At 36.2% G+C, this 19,717-nt stretch overlaps 1 protein-coding gene across 3 annotated transcripts in view; it reads right to left on the bottom strand.

The window, feature by feature from the left end:
* CDC42BPA (CDC42 binding protein kinase alpha) overlaps positions 1-19,717 on the bottom strand; it is a 164,042-nt gene that overhangs the window by 21,477 nt on the left and 122,848 nt on the right. For 2 of the 3 annotated variants that reach the window (XM_070734330.1, XM_070734331.1), the window contains exons 21-25: positions 19,397-19,473; positions 8,283-8,402; positions 4,129-4,209; positions 2,697-2,802; positions 648-784 (exon numbers count right to left, since the gene is read on the bottom strand). In XM_070734330.1, coding sequence (XP_070590431.1) covers positions 648-784; positions 2,697-2,802; positions 4,129-4,209; positions 8,283-8,402; positions 19,397-19,473 — 521 coding nt within the window. The remainder of the gene's footprint in view (positions 1-647; positions 785-2,696; positions 2,803-4,128; positions 4,210-8,282; positions 8,403-19,396; positions 19,474-19,717) is intronic. The other variant, XM_070734332.1, reaches the window with a different exon arrangement.

The raw sequence follows: 19,717 nt of genomic DNA, 5'->3' as shown, positions 1-19,717 counted from the left end.
GCACTGAATTGAGATCAATGCTAGTTCCAATTTCCCACAAAGTAATGGGTCTTGAATAAATGAACTACAACTCAGCTTGAATTCTAGGAGTATTGCTGCCGTGAAAATGTTGTAACATTTCTTCTGCAGGTGGTTTCCAGTGGCAAGAATCCCTAATTTGTCCCATTTCTTAGGATTTCGTATTCTGTTCTGCAGCTGAGGCACTTTGGAGTTGTGTCACAATTCATGTCCTCTCCAATCACTGTGGAGGGCACCAACTTCAGTAACCACAGCCCCCCCCCCCAATGGCGTAAAGCAAATATAACAGGAAATTAATCAGTGAATGTTTGGAGTATTAGCTGGTTATATTTTGTATGCCCTTCCACTAGCCAAATGGAGGGATCACTGGCCACCTCCATACCATAATGAAGTACAGCAGAGTAGACGTTAGCAAACTGGTACAAAATTGCAATACCAATAACAATAAGTGACAATATGGAAACACCCTGAAGACTACCAGTACTAATTCCTAGCTTTTTCTAAAAGTCTACAAGCCTTGTTGTAAAAATGATAAGACATTCTCATTTCTCTCTCTCTCTCTCTCTCTCACACACACGCACAGAATATCAATAGTAAACAAAAAAACAACACAGGTTTCTTAGACTTACTCGGACATGCCCTTCATAAGCAGTTCCTATTCCTTTCTGTGGATCAATCCCTAGGGGACCTTTTGTCTGTTCAGGTGGGATGGGACATACCGCTGGTGCTTTGTCTGCGCAGGTCACATGACATGAAAATCCACAGACTGTGAGAAAAGACAGAATTTGTAATGAAAATAGTTGGGTGACACAGAAATCCAGTAAATTAAATTAAATTAAAATGTACATTGTTGATTGTGCAATAATTATTTTAATAATATGAAAATCAATAATAAGCACAAACACCTTTGTCAATTTTTCTTGGCCAATAGAACCATGTATCTACTATATGTTATGAAGCAAATGTACTGTATGTCACTGTAAACTTCCATTCCAGATTTGCTATCGATAAACATGTACATTCATTGCATTAATATCTTCTGGGCTATTAAAACCATAGTGATATATAAACCAAAATGAGCCATTTCACAGACATTTCAAATATATATGTTCTGATGAAGTTTATACTTCTGCGACATTTAAATTGCTAATTTATAAAGGGCAATTTACAAATTTGGATAAGAAACGAATGTAAAACTAATTGTCTAATTCATCTGAGATACTGAATTTTTGTTAAAAAAAAACTTTTTAACAGAATCAGATGCGGCTTCATATATATTGTCCACATCACTCTTATTAGCTCTACTTTTTTGAGCTAAAATGAACATCCATAAAGAAACATTCATTAAAAATATTTTGTTCAGTTTGATAAAATGGGATAGCCCACCCTCTCGCCCATGTTGTAGTACATGAAATTTCTAGGAGTCCTAAGCAGGGTGATAAACATTACTGTCCTAGAAACATAGAAACATAGAAGTCTGATGGCAGAAAAAGACCTCATGGTCCATCTAGTCTGCCCTTATACTATTTTCTGTATTTTATCTTAGGATGGATATATGTTTATCCCAGGCATGTTTAAATTCAGTTACTGTGGATTTATCTACCACGTCTGCTGGAAGTTTGTTCCAAGAATCTACTACTCTTTCAGTAAAATAATATTTTCTCATGTTGCTTTTGATCTTTCCCCCAACTAACTTCAGATTGTGTCCCCTTGTTCTTGTGTTCACTTTCCTATTAAAAACACTTCCCTCCTGGACCTTATTTAACCCTTTAATATATTTAAATGTTTCGATCATGTCCCCCCTTTTCCTTCTGTCCTCCAGACTATACAGATTGAGTTCATTAAGTCTTCCCTGATACGTTTTATGCTTAAGACCTTCCACCATTCTTGTAGCCTGTCTTTGGACCCATTCAATTTTGTCAATATCTTTTTGTAGGTGAGGTCTCCAGAACTGAACACAGTATTCCAAATGTGGTCTCACCAGCATTCTATATAGCGGGATCATAATCTCCCTCTTCCTGCTTGTTATACCTCTAGCTATGCAGCCAAGCATCCTACTTGCTTTCCCTACCACCTGACTGCACTGTTCACCCATTTTGAGACTGTCAGAAATCACTACCCCTAAATCCTTTTCTTTTGAAGTAAACACATGCATCTTTATATATAGTCATATTCTCCAAGCTTCTAATGGTTTCAGTGCAACTGAGATTGCTACACAGGGAAAGTTAAAGTCTTTTCTCCATTTTCACTTAATTTCACTCTGCTGACCCAGATGCTTATTTACTGAAAATCCTTGTTTTAAACAAGGTTCAACAATTATAAAACCCTCTCAATACTGAAGCCAACAAAACAGATGCTCAGATTTCTCACTGTACTTTTAAAAAACATTTGATTACCAGAAGGACTGTACAATGTGGTGTTGCAAATCACTGGTTGTCTCAGCATCACCCAATGCAATCACCAATCTAAAACAGTATTATGACATATTCAACTATAGTGTATTATACTAAGCTAGGGAAATTTGTCCCTAAATCTTCAAAAGGTAGTTAAAACAGCTGGCTATTGTTCGCTTTTTTTTTGCCACAAGTGTAATGCAGCTAAAAAATGGCATTAACATGTAATGTTTATCATATAATAAATATAATCCTTTGTAAACACAAACAGATGCCAGACCTTACCTTCACAGGTACAGCCCTGTCTTATTAACCCAACCATCAATGATGTGCACTGATTGCATTTGGTAGGGGTATTAAAGGATTTTACTACAAACTGATGGGCCTTAGGCTGTAAAACAAATAGAAGTATGATTAGGTGACAAGTGTTTGATAATAAAAAATCATTGTTAAATTGTTGCATATTATATAAATAGTTTAATTTTGTTGCACTAATAAAATTAGAATTTCCAATTTCATAATTTTCAAGCTATTTCTATATCTTATACTTTTTAAATCATAATCAGTTCCATTCAGAGAACAGGATCATCATTTTCTATTATGTTAGGTATGTATAATAGTTTTACCTCTTATGTATTTTACAGAAACAGTCTAAAAAACCTGAATAAATGTTCAAAATCAGTAGATCACTGTCCAAAAACGGAACAAGTAAAACAGTTACTTTGTGTTTTAATTTTCTGTTTTTCACATCAAAGTAGATTAATATCTAATGCACCAGAAAACTCATTGGCAGAATATTTATTATTAAACTCTGCAGAAACAAATGTGGGGTTTTTCCTTTAGCTTTCAAGACCATTTGGTGATCAGTAAAGCATTTTACCCCTTGCAATGTTGACCTAATAGAGAATAATTACTACATTTCTGTAATGAAGTAGAAATCACAAACATGTGACAAAAGAAGTATATAATCTGTTTCTTTTTGTTACATTTAGTCCAGCAAACAGCAAATCTTTTCAAATTTGGCATAAGGAAATAAATTTTGTCTAAGTTGGATTTGAACTTTTAAAATATTTGAACACTCACAACATATAGAATTGTTTCTTCTAAAGCGGTTTAGATCTTACTGATACTAACAACAGCACCCTTATTCATAAATAAATGATAGAGGATTAACAAAGTAGATACAGGTAGTTCTTGACTTATAACTGGTCGCTTAATGAAAATTATGACTGACTTGAAAAAGTTATGTCCTCAAAGTTATTACTGCCACACTGCCTCCAAGGTTACATGGGTCATATTTTGAGTACTTGGCAACTTGTTTGCTTTCACAATCAGTTGCAGCATCCTGTGTGTCACATGTTCATATTTTACAATAGCTTTTGCTATTTTCTGGTAAAATGTTCCATTGGATAAGCTGGATTCAGAATTACAATCACATGATTTGCTTAATGACACTTTATTTATTTATTGATTGATTGATTGATTGGACTTGTATGCCGCCCCTCTCCAGGGTAGCATACTTAACTACTGTGCTAATTTGCTTAATGGCTATCGTAAAAATGGTAAAAATATTAAGCCCAGTCATGGGGACTCAAGTTATGACCGCAAAGATTTATGACCAATATTCCAAGCTCAGCTGTGGTCATCAGTGAAGGACTACCTGTATAAGAATAGGCGAAGATTTTAACACAGCTTATCATCATATCTGATTGAATACCTTTGGCAAAGAGAGTCCTGAACTACTATATGGTGATCTCATGGTTGGCGTGTGAACTGGACGCAGAGGATGATCTGAAACCTGAGCACATACATGATGAACATTAATTTATATTAATATTAAACGCCCCACACCCCCACTGTTAAATGGTGTTGATGGTACAAAAAGTACACAATTTTTAAACATTTTTTTTAAAAAAGCATTTCGTTTGGGCAACATATTCAGATTTCCCTCACTTACAAAATACATTTAAATGCTTCTAACAAAACTAATCTGACTGCATCAAAGTAAATGTACTTTAGGAAATTGGTTTACTGGAAAAGCTTCAAATACTTGTAGACACATAAATACACAACTATCAGTAACAATTATTATTATTATATTATTCATATACCTTTTTTCAATATGCAATTCAAGGTGAAGAATTCCTCCCTCCTCCTATCTACCCTGTGGGGTGAGTTGATCAGAGAGGAAGTGACTGGCCAAAAGTTACCCAGCGTTTTTTCATACCTAAGGCGGGACTAAAACCCACAGTCTACTGATTTCTAGGCCAGCACCTTAATCACCACTGCAAACTGACTCTCTATGGAGGGGAAAATGGCATAAAGCATTCACATAGTGACTCTGAGGATTATTCTTTTGGATGTGCATATAATAAAAATGTTTTGTTAATCAAACAGCACTGGGGCTGCCAGCAAAGCAACGCAGCTGTCCATGCAACATGCATGCGGAAACCCAAAAAAGCTTTTCAGGCAGTCATGCTGACCATTCCAATCATACAGTTGTTTTAATTTTTCGAGAAAAGATGTTTCATTTGTAGCAATATGCACCTTAAAGCACGTTTTCCAACATTTGCACAGTTTTGTTATTTGTCTATCACACACACACACTCAGTTTAACCAACTGAATTAAGCTGATGTTTGGCTGATTACCTCTGTACCAATACTAGATCATACATTTACTAGTTCAGGCAGTTATTAAATAAAGGCATTTATATGATAGAACTGTGAGAGAAATGTTCTTATAAATGTAGCCAAGGAGATTAATAAAATGATATAGGTCAGTAGCATGTGCCAGTAACACTTCATTTTCGTTTTACTAACTAAAAATATTGTCAAACTTTTCTAAAGCATTATCGTTGTTATAAACTGCTTAATTTATCACGATGAAAAAATGTATGTTAAGGAATTAAAATTAGAATGTAATATAGTATAGTACATGTAATGTACTATATAATACGTACATGAAATAAATATGCTTGAGTATCTGTTGACAAGATCATGGTCAATATTAATGTGCCATGATAAAAAAGTTACATTTTTTTGTACCTGCCATTCCATTTTTATTAGGTAATTGTGACAGCATGTGATTACCAGGCTAATTTATGTTAAATCATAAATCAGAATGATTTTTAATTTATGATTACACTGGATATTGTTTTTAATGATTGAATATTGACTTGACAAATAATGTTCTGAAGACTTAAATATGAAAATAAATTAATCTAAATTAATAAAACCAATAGAAGTTTCATTTTTATTTAATATTGCATGTTTTCCCCCCCATTTTTCTTATTTTTATTGCTTTCTGATCTTATTCTTTTAAAGATATTTACTTGATCAATAAGATATTGATCTTATTCTTTTAAAGATATTTACTAAAATAAATAAATAGGAAAGAAACCAGCTATATAGCCTGGTACAAATGGGGGATAGCTATAAATGGACAATAACCTCAGGAACATTGCAAACCCTGTCAGTTGTGAAACAATAATTTAAAAACAATGATTTATATTAAAGTGAAAGCAATCATGCATATAATTGCAGTATAAAAATACAAGAAGTATTCCAGTTTTGAATACTTTGGTAACATTTGAAGATCAAACCATGCAAGGAAGAAAGAAAGAAAGAGTATTTAATGTGACATGTGAACTATGAAATTAGGGTTTCTGTGAAAAGTTCAAGAAATATTCTGAAGATCAGTGCTTCCATCCAAAAAGTAACAAAACAATCCTCCATCAGGAGACAACTACATGGTGCTTCTAGCAAGCTAATGAAATAAATTGTTAGTATTTTAATTAGATTTGTGAATACTGTATATATTTTACCATCTATGCCCTGTCATAAACTATTTTTGAAACTTTTGTCATTTTCTCAAAAATCTTTGCTCCATAGTGAAGATGTTAGCATATATTTAAAGTCTTGGCTTAATGCAGCCTGACTGACAGGCTTCTAACACATCACAGAAGATGACAAAAAATCCCAGAAGGAATTCCACAAGGAACATTACAAAGCTAAGTTCCTTGGCAAAGGTCTAATGGAATCAGCAGCTCGCTAAAGAATAATAAAATAAATACTGCTTCACTTTAGATCCCTGGTTCCAAACATGGGGCCCATGCCCCACAGGGGGGCAATTTCATTTTTAATGGGGGCAGTTGGAACCTTGTTTAAACCTTGTTTTGAATAAAAAGAATTATATGTCAAGGGGAGGGGGGGCTCAGAATTTTAGAGATGCTTAGGTGGGGCAAAAAAAAAAGGTTGGGAACCACTGTTCTAGATGCAATTGATATCTGAAAGTAACAGCAGCAATGTATTATATCAATTTGTCCCAGTATTTGCTCTTGGTATGGACAATTTGCTTTCTATAATGGACAATATAAACATGTTATAAAATGTATGTGTATGTGAATATGTTTTATCTTGCTTCCATACTCCAAGGGATAATTTACATATTATTTTATATAATTATTGATCACATTTTTGTTTATACAATACTATTTAAAGTATGTTGTCACTGAGTGTGAGTTTGTCTGTGCACATACATAAATATGTTTGAGTCCTATGATTGTAAAATAGAAGTATTAGAAGTATTTTCAGGAACCACTGCATCCCAATAATAATAGGTGCAAAGCAAGTAGCAAAACGCTGTTATATCTATCTTTGGCCATCTGTTTTCCATATGAAACAGAAATAACTCTTCCCCAAACATAGCATATTTATGTGCTGGACTGAATGGTAAAACTCATAAAATCATTAGAATAATCTCCTTTTAATAGGTATGCTATGTAAAGACAGTGAGACTTTAGGACTTTGTTTATTTAATATGCTTCATTGGCTCATTGGGTTAATTGGATGTCACGTGCAGAACTAAATCTAGTTGAATGTCCAAATCAATTCATGGATGTAATTCCTCAGGTCAATTCCCATAGTAAACTAACTTTCCACATGGTATCTGGACTACTTACCTGAATACCCTTTTTTGATTTCCACGATCATTATGAAATCCTAGAAAAGCTACAACAAAATTAACACTCTCTGGGCATTATAATTTTAACTCTTTTTCTAGCTGCTTGAAGGAGTGAGCAACAGGTAAGAGTGGATAAGTTCTCTCTGCTCTCTCCATAATGGTCACAGATTGTTCTCTATATGCCAGTGAGAAAAGAATCATAAAGTAAAACAATAATGTTTAAGTTTTCTTTGTTCTAAAGGAGTGACTGGCCAAAATATTCTAACTCATGTACTAAAAGTGATAGAATCTCTTCTGAGGTTATAGACTCCTGATATCTGGGTTTTGGTCCCAGACAGTGAAGGGCTACCAAAATTTTTACTACCACACTGTGGGCGTGGCTTATGCAGGATGCCCTGTACTTTCTTTCAACAACTTTTAGTGCAAATTGTGTACTCTGGGGTGGAGCTCCATTTCCGCTACCCCACTGCATCCCCGCCCACCTGTCCGGGCAGAAGCCCACCCCTGGTCCCAGACCTGAGCTTAATGGGCTTGCTATTATGTTGTTATTGTTGATTGCTTCTTTTTATTATTATTATTATTTAGTCCAGGCAATATGTATTTATATTTTAAATTATTTTTGGAGTTTTTCATTTTTTTATAAATCACCCAAAGTGTGCTGGACTGTATGGCCATAACACATAAATAATAATATGTGATCAAATATTATTTTAATAATATCCATTGGGGTGAGTTAAATCACCAGGATAAAACATTATGGTCACCTTATTATGAATGTATAACCTTTATTTGTTAATATAACTCCCACTTAATCCAACTGAGCTTACTCCACAGTACATTTGCACGATTGCTTTGACACTGAGCTATGGGACGGACAATTCTTAAACAAATGTTCTAAGAGAGAGTACCTCAATTGGTTCAATGTCACTAGCTGTGGAAGGGGACCTAGATCTTGAATGAAGATGATACTTGATATCTTCATCCCGCGAAGGCGTATTAGATAAGGTAAAATTTTCAACAGAATCAATCTAGAGAAACAACCGAAACAAGCAAAAGAAAAGAAATGGAAAATGAAAGGAAAAGAAAAAAAGGGGGGGAAAGAATATTAAGAAGCCACATTCGATGTACCAGTGTTTAAAAATATAGAAATGCAAATAACATAAATGTAGTGTCTCCTTTAATAAAATTTGGCACTTGCCTTACAGAGATTGTGGGAAACAATATAGAATCATTTACCATTCCCTTTTTCAAAATTTTCCCACACATTGCACTCTACTCTACAAACCTGAGATTTCCTAGTGATCTACCATCCAAATATTATGTTGAATAGATGCCTCTACTTGCTGTGACACAGAAACGTAGGTGAATTACACTACATTTTTTAAAAAAGAAGGGAGGTAATCACTATTAGTTTATCCGACCTTTATTTATATATAAATATTTGGCCAACCTAAGGTGGTGAACATAACTTTGTTTGAAAAAGATGGACTGTATTATAATTAATGTATAAGATTATGGAGATATTGTATATCTTGTAAATAATATCTTTACTATATGTTGACTTGTATTATTGTCTGAACAAACCAACAGTGCCACATGTACTCTGGTTACAATACAGTATGTCTATCGCTGGTTGTTTAGCCCAGTGTGGAATGCTGACAGATTTAAACCTACATTATCTATGCATTTTATTTTGTACTGAATAGGATTCATGCACATATTGTAGAAAGCAGGTTACTTTTAACTTTAAGAAAAATGTTAGAGCATGATTTGTTGTTCTGAAAACACCAAAAGAGCAGGTAGAACATATTCAAGAATCTTCCTTATATGCATTTACAAATAAATCTTTGTGTACATTCGTATGTGTAAAGTGTATGTATGTTTGTGTGTGCTGCTTGAATAAACCATACGTAAAGAACAGATGAATGATCAATTTGTGTTCTTTTATTTTGCTTAAAGCCTTGACTGCTTACTTATTTATTGCAAGTTCTAACATAAAGCAAACAGTAACTGAAATTCAGAATGCGGCTCAGCACTTCTTTTAAAATATAGACGTAGCATTATTTATTTATTTATTAAATGTTCATTTCATTCCATCCTGAAGAGACTATAATCAATGATACATATATATTTAACGTATTATGTTAAATATAGTTATTTGCTACTTTCATATAAACTATTCTAAGCACTGCAGCAATTATTAGCAGAAATTCTTTTCTATACTTTAATTCTACCAGGATTAAATATAAAATTATATCTCTCTGAACATCAGGGAGAACTTTATTTCTTTTACTTATTGAAAACCTCACTTGGGTTCGATAATCTTTTCCATCTGACCTGGATATTATAGCAGACAAAGAATGTAGGAAATAAAATATTATGAGACACACACACAGAGGTAGCAGAAGTAGCACCCCCTTTCTGCTATTTTTATATCTTCTATTAAAAAATAAAATCTAAACCATAAGGGAAATAGAAATGACTAGAATACATAGTTTGGGTTTGTCATGTAAGTTAATTGCAAACTGCTGTTCTTAGCACATAGATGAAAGTGGGTTTTAGGAAAGTCTATCCACAAGATCTAGTCTGAAACACATATTCTATCTTTCCATGATAATTAGCATAACTCAGTCTGAAAACACTAAATAGGCAGTGCTTGCTCAATACGGGACACAGCACAAGGGCGTCCATGTATGTGCATGTATGCAGCTAACATGTAGCAGGTATTTGAAAGAGTTTGCTGTGGTGGGAAAAATATGAGCCAGGAGTATTAGGTAAGTTTGCCACATTGAATATGAAAGCATTATAGCCTAAGCTATATAAGTGATGGCGAACCTTTTTTTCCTTGGGTGCCGAAAGAACATGAGCGTGCTCTATCACACATGTGTGAGTGCCCACAGCCATAATTCAATGCCTGGGGAGGACAAAAACAGCTTCCCCCATCCCACCGGAGGTCCTCTAGAGGCCGGAAATGGCCTGTTTCTGAACTTCTGGTGGGTCCAGTAGGCTTGTGTTTTGCCCTCCCCAGGCTACAAATGCTTCCCTGGAGCTGGGAGAGGGTAAAAAGGCCCTCCCCTTCCTCCCGGAGGCTCTCTGGAAGCCAAAAATGCCCTCCCAGAAAATCAGCTGGATGGCACACACATGCACATTGGAGCTGAGCTAGGGCAACAGCTCACGTGCCAGCATATCTGGGTCCAGGAGATTGGTCCAGGAGATTGTCAACGCTTCCTTGGGGAGGCAGTCCTTCCCGGCTCCCTATAAGGAGGCACTTGTGCGCCCCCTCCTCAAGAAGCCTTCCCTGGACCCACCAGTGCTTAATAACGACAGTCCAGTCTCCAACCTTCCCTTTATGGGGAAGATTGTTGAGAAGGTGGTGGCGCTCCAACTCCAGCGGTCCTTGGATGAAGCCGATTATCTAGGCTCTCAAGAGTCAGGATTCAGGCCCAGCTACAGCATGGAAACTGCTTTAGTCGCACTGATGGATGATCTCTGGCAGGCCCGAGACAGGGGCTTGTCCTCTGCCATGGTGCTTCTTTACCACTCAGCGGCTTTCGATACTATCGACCATGGTATCCTTCTGCGCTGGCTGGAGAGGTTGGGAGTGGGAGGCACTGTTCTTCAGTGGTTCTCCTCCTACCTCTCCAGTTGGTCGCAGTGGGTGTTAATAGGGGGTCAGAGGTCGACCTCTAGGTCTCTCCTTTGTGGGGTGCCTCGGGTCGGTCCTCTCCCCCCTGTTATTTAATATCTACATGAAACCGCTGGGTGAGATCATCCAAGGGCATGGGGTGAGGTATCATCAGTATGCTGATAATACCCAGTTATACATCTCTACCCCATGTCCAGTCAGCAAAGCAGTGGAAGTGATGTGCCGGTGCCTGGAGGCTGTTGGGGTCTGGATGGGTGTCAACAAGCTCAAACTCAACCCCGACAAGACGGAGTGGCTGTGGGTCTTGCCTCCCAAGGACAATTCCATCTGTTCGTCCATTACCCTGGGGGGGATTATTGCCCCCCTCGGAGAGGGTCCGCAACTTGGGTGTCCTCCTCGATCCACAGCTGACATTGGAACATCATCTTTCGGCTGGGGTGAGGAGGGCGTTCGCACAGGTTCGCCTGGTGTACCAGTTGCGGCCCTATTTGGACAGGGAGTCATTGCTCACAGTCGCTCATGCCCTCATCTCCTCGAGGTTCGACTACTGCAACGCTCTCTACATGGGGCTACCTCTGAAAAGTGTTCAGAAACTTCAGATCGTGCACAATGCGGCCGCGAGAGCGATTGTGGGCTTACCTAGGTTCGCCCACGTTTCTCCAACACTCCGTGGCCTGCACTGGCTGCCGATCAGTTTCCGGTCACAATTCAAAGTGTTGGTAATGACCTATAAAGCCCTACATGGCATTGGACCAGAATACCTCTGAGTCCATCTTCTGTTGCACGAATCACAGCGGCCGATAAGGTCCCAGAGTTGGCCTTCTCTGGGTCCCGTCGACTAAACAATGTCGTCTGGTGGGCCCCAGTGGAAGAGCCTTCTCTGTGGCGGCCCCGGCCCTCTGTAATCAACTCTTCCCAGAGATCAGAACTGCCCCCACCCTCCTTGTCTTTCATAAATTGCTTAAGACCCACCTATACCGCCAGACATGGGGGAATTGAGACATTTCCCCCAGGCTTATATAGTTTAATGTATGGTATGCTTGTGTTGTATCTTTTTATATAATGGGTTTTTAGATATTTTTTCTTTTATATATTAGATTTGTTTATTGTACACTGTTTATTATTGTTGTGAGCCACCCCCAGTCTGCGGAGAGGGGCGGCATACAAATCTAATTTTTTATTATTATTATTATTATTATTATTATTATTATTATTATTATTATTATTATTATTATAATATGGCTCTGTGTGCCACCTTTGAAACATTAAAGCAGCCATGTCTTTTACAGAACCTAGGTGCAATTTCTTTAAGGAATGTCAGTTGTATGCAAGCACAGCAAGTATTAAAAACAGGACCCACCACCAAGATGAAGTGGTTGTGCATGCATAGATAAGCATAGAGAACAAAGACAGTCTTCAAGGCATCAAACCCTTCTAAAATACTTTTTGTGGCTGTTTTAATATTATGAGGTTATTTTGTTTGCATTAACATGGTTTGTAACAAGAATACTTTGCACAGCCTAATACATACATGTATTTAAAAGAGACACATCTCTGAATGCTTAGAAGCTAATTTGAAAATTGTTCTCCCTCCCTCTTTCTTTCTGTGTGCTGTGTGTTGTGTCTGTGTGTGTCCATGTCTGTGTGTGTGTGTGTGTGTGTGTGTGTGTGAAAGAGAGAGAGATAGTACTCAATGCATGACTAAGCATAAATTCCTAAACCAATAACCATACTATAAAATGTTCTTAGACTGATAATATTAATCACATTAAACAAATGGTTTCTTTTTAATGTCAACCAAATTAACTTGACAGAATTGATAATCCTGCTCATAATTTGATGATGACGTGGATTAGGAAGACATATTTCTGTTTTGCTAAATCTTTGTACTCTAATACATTTAAGGTTGAAGCATACTATTGTAATTGTATATGAAATGTATTTATCTCATTTGTAAAAAAAATCTGTAAAAAACATTGTGTAAATATTGTTCCCCATCATCTGAACAAACAGGTGGATTTTACACTAATTTTGCTTTGTTTTTGTGACATCCTAAAGTCAAGAGCATAAAACAGAACAAAACCACACACACATTCTCAAAGCTTTGCACTTAATAAACAGTATTAAACAGAAGGAAAATATAAGAAAAGCAGTAGCACAAGACAAGCAGCAAGGTAAATTGCAAGCCGCAAAAATATCAAGGAAAACGGTCTACGCTGAACGAAGGCAAAGCCATGTCCATGATATGACAAACTAAAAGCCAACACGCAACAAGACATCCTCTTACACGTCTGCCTTTGTGAGCTGGAATACAGGAGGGAGAGCGCTTGAACAGAGAAAGGAGGAGACTGTTAACAAGGGAAAGATACATTCCTTCAATCCACACATCTGTACAGAGATTGATACCATTTTGCATAGTATAGACAGGGATTTGTGTATCATGATAACAAAAATCAGAAGAAACATCAAGACACAAGAAACAACCACTTTCAAACATCGTTTTGAAAACATCACGTGTCTAAACAAAATTCTATTTTAGACGACATAATTTCTTATTAAATTCTCTTCTGCTTTTTTTTAAAAAAAGATGTAAATATAGAAACATAGAAACATAGAAGACTGATGGCAGAAAAAGACCTCATGGTCCATCTAGTCTGCCCTTATACTATTTCCTGTATTTCATCTTACAATGGATATATGTTTATCCCAGGCATGTTTAAATTCAGTTACTGTGGATTTACCAACCACGTCTGCTGGAAGTTTGTTCCAAGGATCTACTACTCTTTCAGTGAAATAATATTTTCTCATGTTGCTTTTGATCTTTCCCCCAACTAACTTCAGATTGTGTCCCCTTGTTCTTGTGTTCACTTTCCTATTAAAAACACTTCCCTCCTGAACCTTATTTAACCCTTTAACATATTTAAATGTTTCGATCATGTCCCCCCCTTTTCCTTCTGTCCTCCAGACTATACAGATTGAGTTCATTAAGTCTTTCCTGATACGTTTTATGCTTAAGACCTTCCACCATTCTTGTAGCCCGTCTTTGGACCCGTTCAATTTTGTCAATATCTTTTTGTAGGTGATATACAGTGGGATCACAATCTCCCTCCTCCTGCTTGTTATACCTCTAGCTATGCAGCCAAGCATCCTACTTGCTTTTCCTACTGTCCGACCACACTGCTCACCCATTTTGAGACTGTCAGAAATCACTAAATATTATCAGGAATACAGGTCGATCATTATTGTATTAGGATTGCAGCTGACTTCTCTGCTGAACCCCATGATGAATGTCTGTTTCTCAAAAGAAAATGGCAGCTTCTTTAAGAATTGCATTGGGGAAAGTATTTTTTTTCCCTTTTTTGTCTGCTACAGTCTTGGTCGTATGTCTAGGAAGATTCTCAGTCACGGTTATCCCAAATGAGCTTTTTCAAAGGGCAACTGGACTTTCTGGTTATTCTTTGAAGACGTTTCACTTCTCATTCCAGAAGCATCTGCAGCTCTGAGTGGATGGTGGGGAGATGGTGTAGGGATGGTCAAATCTTCTTGGATGAGAAGTGAAACGTCTTCAAAAAATCCCAGAAAGTCCAGTGGCCTCTCGAAAAAGCAATTTCGGGAGTCTGAATCATAATTTCTTATCTTTGCTAATGCTTCTTTACACTTAAAACAAAACAAAAAAATTAAATGCAGCAATGTATTCCGAGTCAAATTAGATCCTGAAGTTTTATTACAAGTGCAAGAAACCTTGTTTATTTATTATCTGGTCTTTCAGAGGTTATGTAAGATAATGTAAGTTTACACAGAATGATTGCTATTAGCTTTTTAATAAAGGTGATACGGATAGCCCTCAAGTAACTATTATATTTCGGACCATGCCTGATTTTACTTTTGTTGCTATGTTTGTTAAGTGATTCATGCAATTACAGTATTAAATGAATCATATGGCCTTAAATTATTCTGGCTTTCATTATTAACTATGTTTGTCAGAAAGTGGCTAGACTGGTTGCAAAATGATGATCATTTGACTGTGGACACTGGAACAATCATAAATACATGTTAAGTGCCAAAATGTAATCATCTGACTATAGAGATGCTGCGATGGATGTAAATATGTGGACTGATTGTAAATAATATTTTTAGTGCCATTGTAACTTCAAACAGTCACTAAATACATGGTTGTAAGTCGAGGACTACCTGTATTAACATTTTAGCATGCCACTTTGCAAAGGCATTGGATGTTTTTCTGTCAAAATCAGGAAAATGTTCTTTCAAACTCCATGTCAATTCTGCTGCCTGGGCAATATAATTTTATAGGCAACATAACTATGAGTCTCAATAAAGCTGGAAGCCCTAAATAGGTATTCAACTCTGACTGTGGTAAACAAATAAGGACTCTTTAGAGCTGGTCTGAAACTACGTAACAGCCTTTTAACATACCGTAAGTATTTTGACTTGCTAAGTCAGGGGTAGGCAAAGATGGGTCTTCTATGACTTGTGGACTTCAACTCCCAGAATTCCTGAGCCAATTATGCTAGCTCAGGAATTCTGGGAGTTGAAGTCCACATGTCATAGAAGAGCCAACTTTGCCTACCCTTGTGCTAAGCAATCAACAATGTCCAGGTAATCAGTAAAACTTGGAAATTTAGTCCTGTTCTGTGGACAACACCACGTAGATAATAAACTACACTGAGTTGTGGGGCACAAGTTATTTAGACTCAATATAACTAAATGAGGAAGTCTGACAAGGCTATTTTCATTTTACACAAATGGGGGAGACATGATCTAATATTAAAAGAAATTATTTTAAAAACAGAAGATAAAGTTAGCTGTCAATATTCAAATTTGTTAGGCATGTTGGGACTTCTAATGTTATAGACAAGAGAATATTAAGACAATACTCTGTTGCTGTCTTTCACAAGGCCCATGAGCTAAGTAAAAATTTCAAGGGGGCATAAGGATCTCAGTAGCCCTTACATCCTTTCTGCATCTTTCATGTACAGAACTTCTCCCAATTACTGACTCAAAAGCTTAGAAGGAAAGGCAACAATTTTCTCCAAAATAGTCTGACAATTTAACATAAACATTTAACATTCCCATAGACTAATGATAAAAAACAAAACAAAATATATCCTATTTTTGTTCCAGTATTGCTTTGCTTTCAAGCTTTCAGACTAAATACTACACAAAGATCACCCTTAGATATATTGTATAAAAGTAGTTCATAAACATGACTACATGACTAAGGAATAAATATATTAATCAGAGCTATTATCAATTTTAATTTATTAAATTTATAAGCCACCCACTCTTTACAGACACTGGACTATTTGAAAAAAGAGGCTTGTAGGTTATGATGTCAGTTTTGTAATCTGAATACCTTGACAAATGTGCTCATACATTTTTAAACTCATATTTATATACCACAAAAGCTATTTTAAATCTGGAATACATAGAAATTGCTTCTTTTCTGATAAGCTATTGTTGCAAACTGATGCTAGAATTATTATACAAAGCCATTGATCTATTCATACAAAGCATCCAAAACTAATTTATTATTTCTTAACAATGCACACTATTTTACAGCTACTGAAATCAACCTATTTTAGAATTAAATGTTTTCAGAAGCATTAATATGAAAGAAACCTAATCATTAGTCAGTCAATTCCACCAGAAATTTGTCTTTTTTAAAGCAATCCTACAGTCTCCTGCAAACCTGGATTGTAGGACCTTTGTTCTGAGAATGTGATAACATATTTGTTAAATTATTTTGAATATAAAACTATGGGAATGTTTTCTATATGATGCAGAAATTGTAATTCAAGCTCAAAAATGGTGAACAGTATTCTCCAGTGGTTTTACAGTGAGGACGGTCATACTGAAAAATGTTTTTGCAAATAGGAGCACTACAGCACTACGTTTTCTACTTATATACAATACAACTGACACAATTATTCCACATCTCCCTGTTTCCCCCAAAATAAGACACTCCCTGATAATAAGCCCAATCGGGCTTTTGAGTGCATGGCAATAAGGCCAACTTATTTCAGGGTTCCAAAAAAAGGATCTTATTTTGGAGGAAAGACAGGTCCTTGATAAAAAAAAATGTCCCTGGTGTATGAATTTAAACTGACCAGGAAAACAAACAAACAAACAAACAAACAAAAAACCACTTAAGAAAGTGACATGCATGTGAATGAAACATATATTCACACTCATCCCAAGCTAAAGTAAAAACAGAATTGTAGAAGCCAATTTTAATGGTATAGTTTTGACCAAGCAATATCAACAACTGGCCAGAATGAGTGTGAACAGTCCCTTGAAACAAGTCATATCTTGCGTCTCAGTTCCTTCAAAGAGCAAATGAAAAGACATAGATGCAAAAACCTTTAGCCCATGCCATGAAAACTTATACTGAAAACTATACAGCACAGAGACATCAGGAGCACAGAACCTGGTGAATCTCATGCTCTTGATGGTTTAAGATGACTGCATTACCATCTGAAGTTGCCAAATCAAATCTGTTTTATTACTGAATAATTTGTGGATTTGGAGATGAAAGACTTACGTCATCCATAAAATCAATCAATGAAGAAGAAGATGAAGAAGAAAAGGAATCCTATTTTAATGCATACAGCAGTAAAGAAACAGAAATAGATAGATGAAAATGTCTGCTTTGTGAAAACAACTGCATCACCATACTATTGAGAAATCAAATAAAGAAAAACTGGAAATGGCTAACAGATTATTTTGTTTAGCATAACTTCTGCATAGTGTTGTTAACCAACTGTAATCCACACATAATAAATATTCTTTCACCCACATTAAAAACAGATCAAGGGGGCATATATTTACCAGATAACAAAATAATCATTAAAGGTAGTCCTCGACTTACAATCACAAGTGGGACTAAAAAACTGCTTGTAAGTCATGGCAGTCAAGCGACTGGACCCATATTTTTGCTATTTTTGTGATAGTCATTAAATGAATCACTCTGGTCATTAAACAAACTGCAGCTATTGTCAGAAACTGGTGGCAAAGTCAAGGTGGATGCCAAGTGCTTCAAATGCAGTCATATAACTATGGGGGCCCATGACATTTTATGACAGCCAGAAGTGTTTTACAAGTTGTAAAGTCTCTAACCTTGGCAACTTTAAGCATGGAGAATTTCAACTCCCAGAATTTTCCAGCCAGCAAAGCAAAGCTGACTGGGGAATTCTGGGAGTTGAAGTCCAGGCTTGAAGTTGCCAAGGTTAGAGACTCCTGTTGTAAAGCATCTGTTCTAAGACCATAAAAATTCTTAATAATTCGTAAATGTCCAGTTGTAAATTGAGGATTACCTGTAATGGGAATGTAAAATTTATTGTCATGATTTTGTCATAGCATGCTTTAATATTGAAACAAATCACTGCCAAACAGTAAATATATTGATAGATAAGCTACATTTAATTGGAAATTTAATTTGTATGCTGCTCCGAATTTTCGGAGAAGGGCGGCATACAAATCTAATAAATTGAATTGAATTGAAATACATTAGTATCAACTTGCTTCACCAGTGAATTCTTGCTTACAAGTACCTTTTCCTTAGGTCTCACCTTCTTACCATCATCATCTTCCTCCCCATTGAAGGCTACAATCAATCTCTGTCCTAGTTCCATAATATATGACTCTCTCTATTCTCTACTTCAGAAATATTTAATAGCTTTGTTGTATTATGTCCATGAATGAAACAATTCAGAGATAAATAAGGATGGTTGCTGCTAGATGGGAAGGGCGCCCCAAGGTGCACAATGGCCTGCTGTGGCTTGGTGCAAGCACCACAAGGCTTCAGATGGCTATTGTCAAATTATCTAACTTGTGTCCTTCCATGTCAGTTTCCCTAGTGATTCTGCTTGTGGGAAATTGCAGAGAAGGTCACAAATGGGGATCAGATGACCATGGAACGTTGTAACTGTCATGTGTGTGAGACAGTTGCCAAATGTCCATTTCACACTACTCATTTAACCTCAGTCACTGAGAGAGTGGCTGAGGATTAATTGTAGTTCTGAAAATATTATAGATGTTTCATTTTATGGTTAAGTTTCAAGACTTTAAAAATGGCAAAAAAAAGAAAGCAAGCTCTTCTGTCATAATGTTTGAAAAACAGTTTGGTTAGCACATAGGAAATCTGCATTAAAAGCATCATACAAATACTTTTAACATTCTCTTTCTCCTTTTTTACAACTAGAAAGTGACAAAAGAAGTAAATAATATTCCTTATGAATCAAAATATTTTGATTTTCTTGCAATATAATAACTGTAGTTATGATTTCAAAGCAGTAGTGATCATAAACCTCATCCTTTTGTAACATCAAATATTAAAAAATAAATCCAATTACTTACTTCAAACTGATCCAGAGCAGAGGTAGGTGCATTCAAAAATGCCAAGAAAGAATTTTGTGAGTCTTGATGCTTCACTCCTAGAAAACAACAGCATGATTTTACTCAACAGAAAATGGTCATCCACATACTGATCTACCTGTTGCTGTTCTTGAGTTGTTGCTTTCTGCTTAAAATCAGATTGTTCTCAAAAAATATTATGGATTTCCCCCCCTGTAGAATCAGTTTTGTTAATCCATATATTTCCAGTTCTTTAATAATTAATGTAATAGTATAAATTCATGGAAACCATTTGTTGGGATGGTCCTTTCGGGATTTAAAACA

Source organism: Erythrolamprus reginae, chromosome 1, assembly GCF_031021105.1.
Source record: "Erythrolamprus reginae isolate rEryReg1 chromosome 1, rEryReg1.hap1, whole genome shotgun sequence".
NCBI classification, from domain to species: Eukaryota; Metazoa; Chordata; class Lepidosauria; order Squamata; family Dipsadidae; genus Erythrolamprus; species Erythrolamprus reginae.
This window is presented reverse-complemented; position numbering and strand designations above follow the sequence as displayed.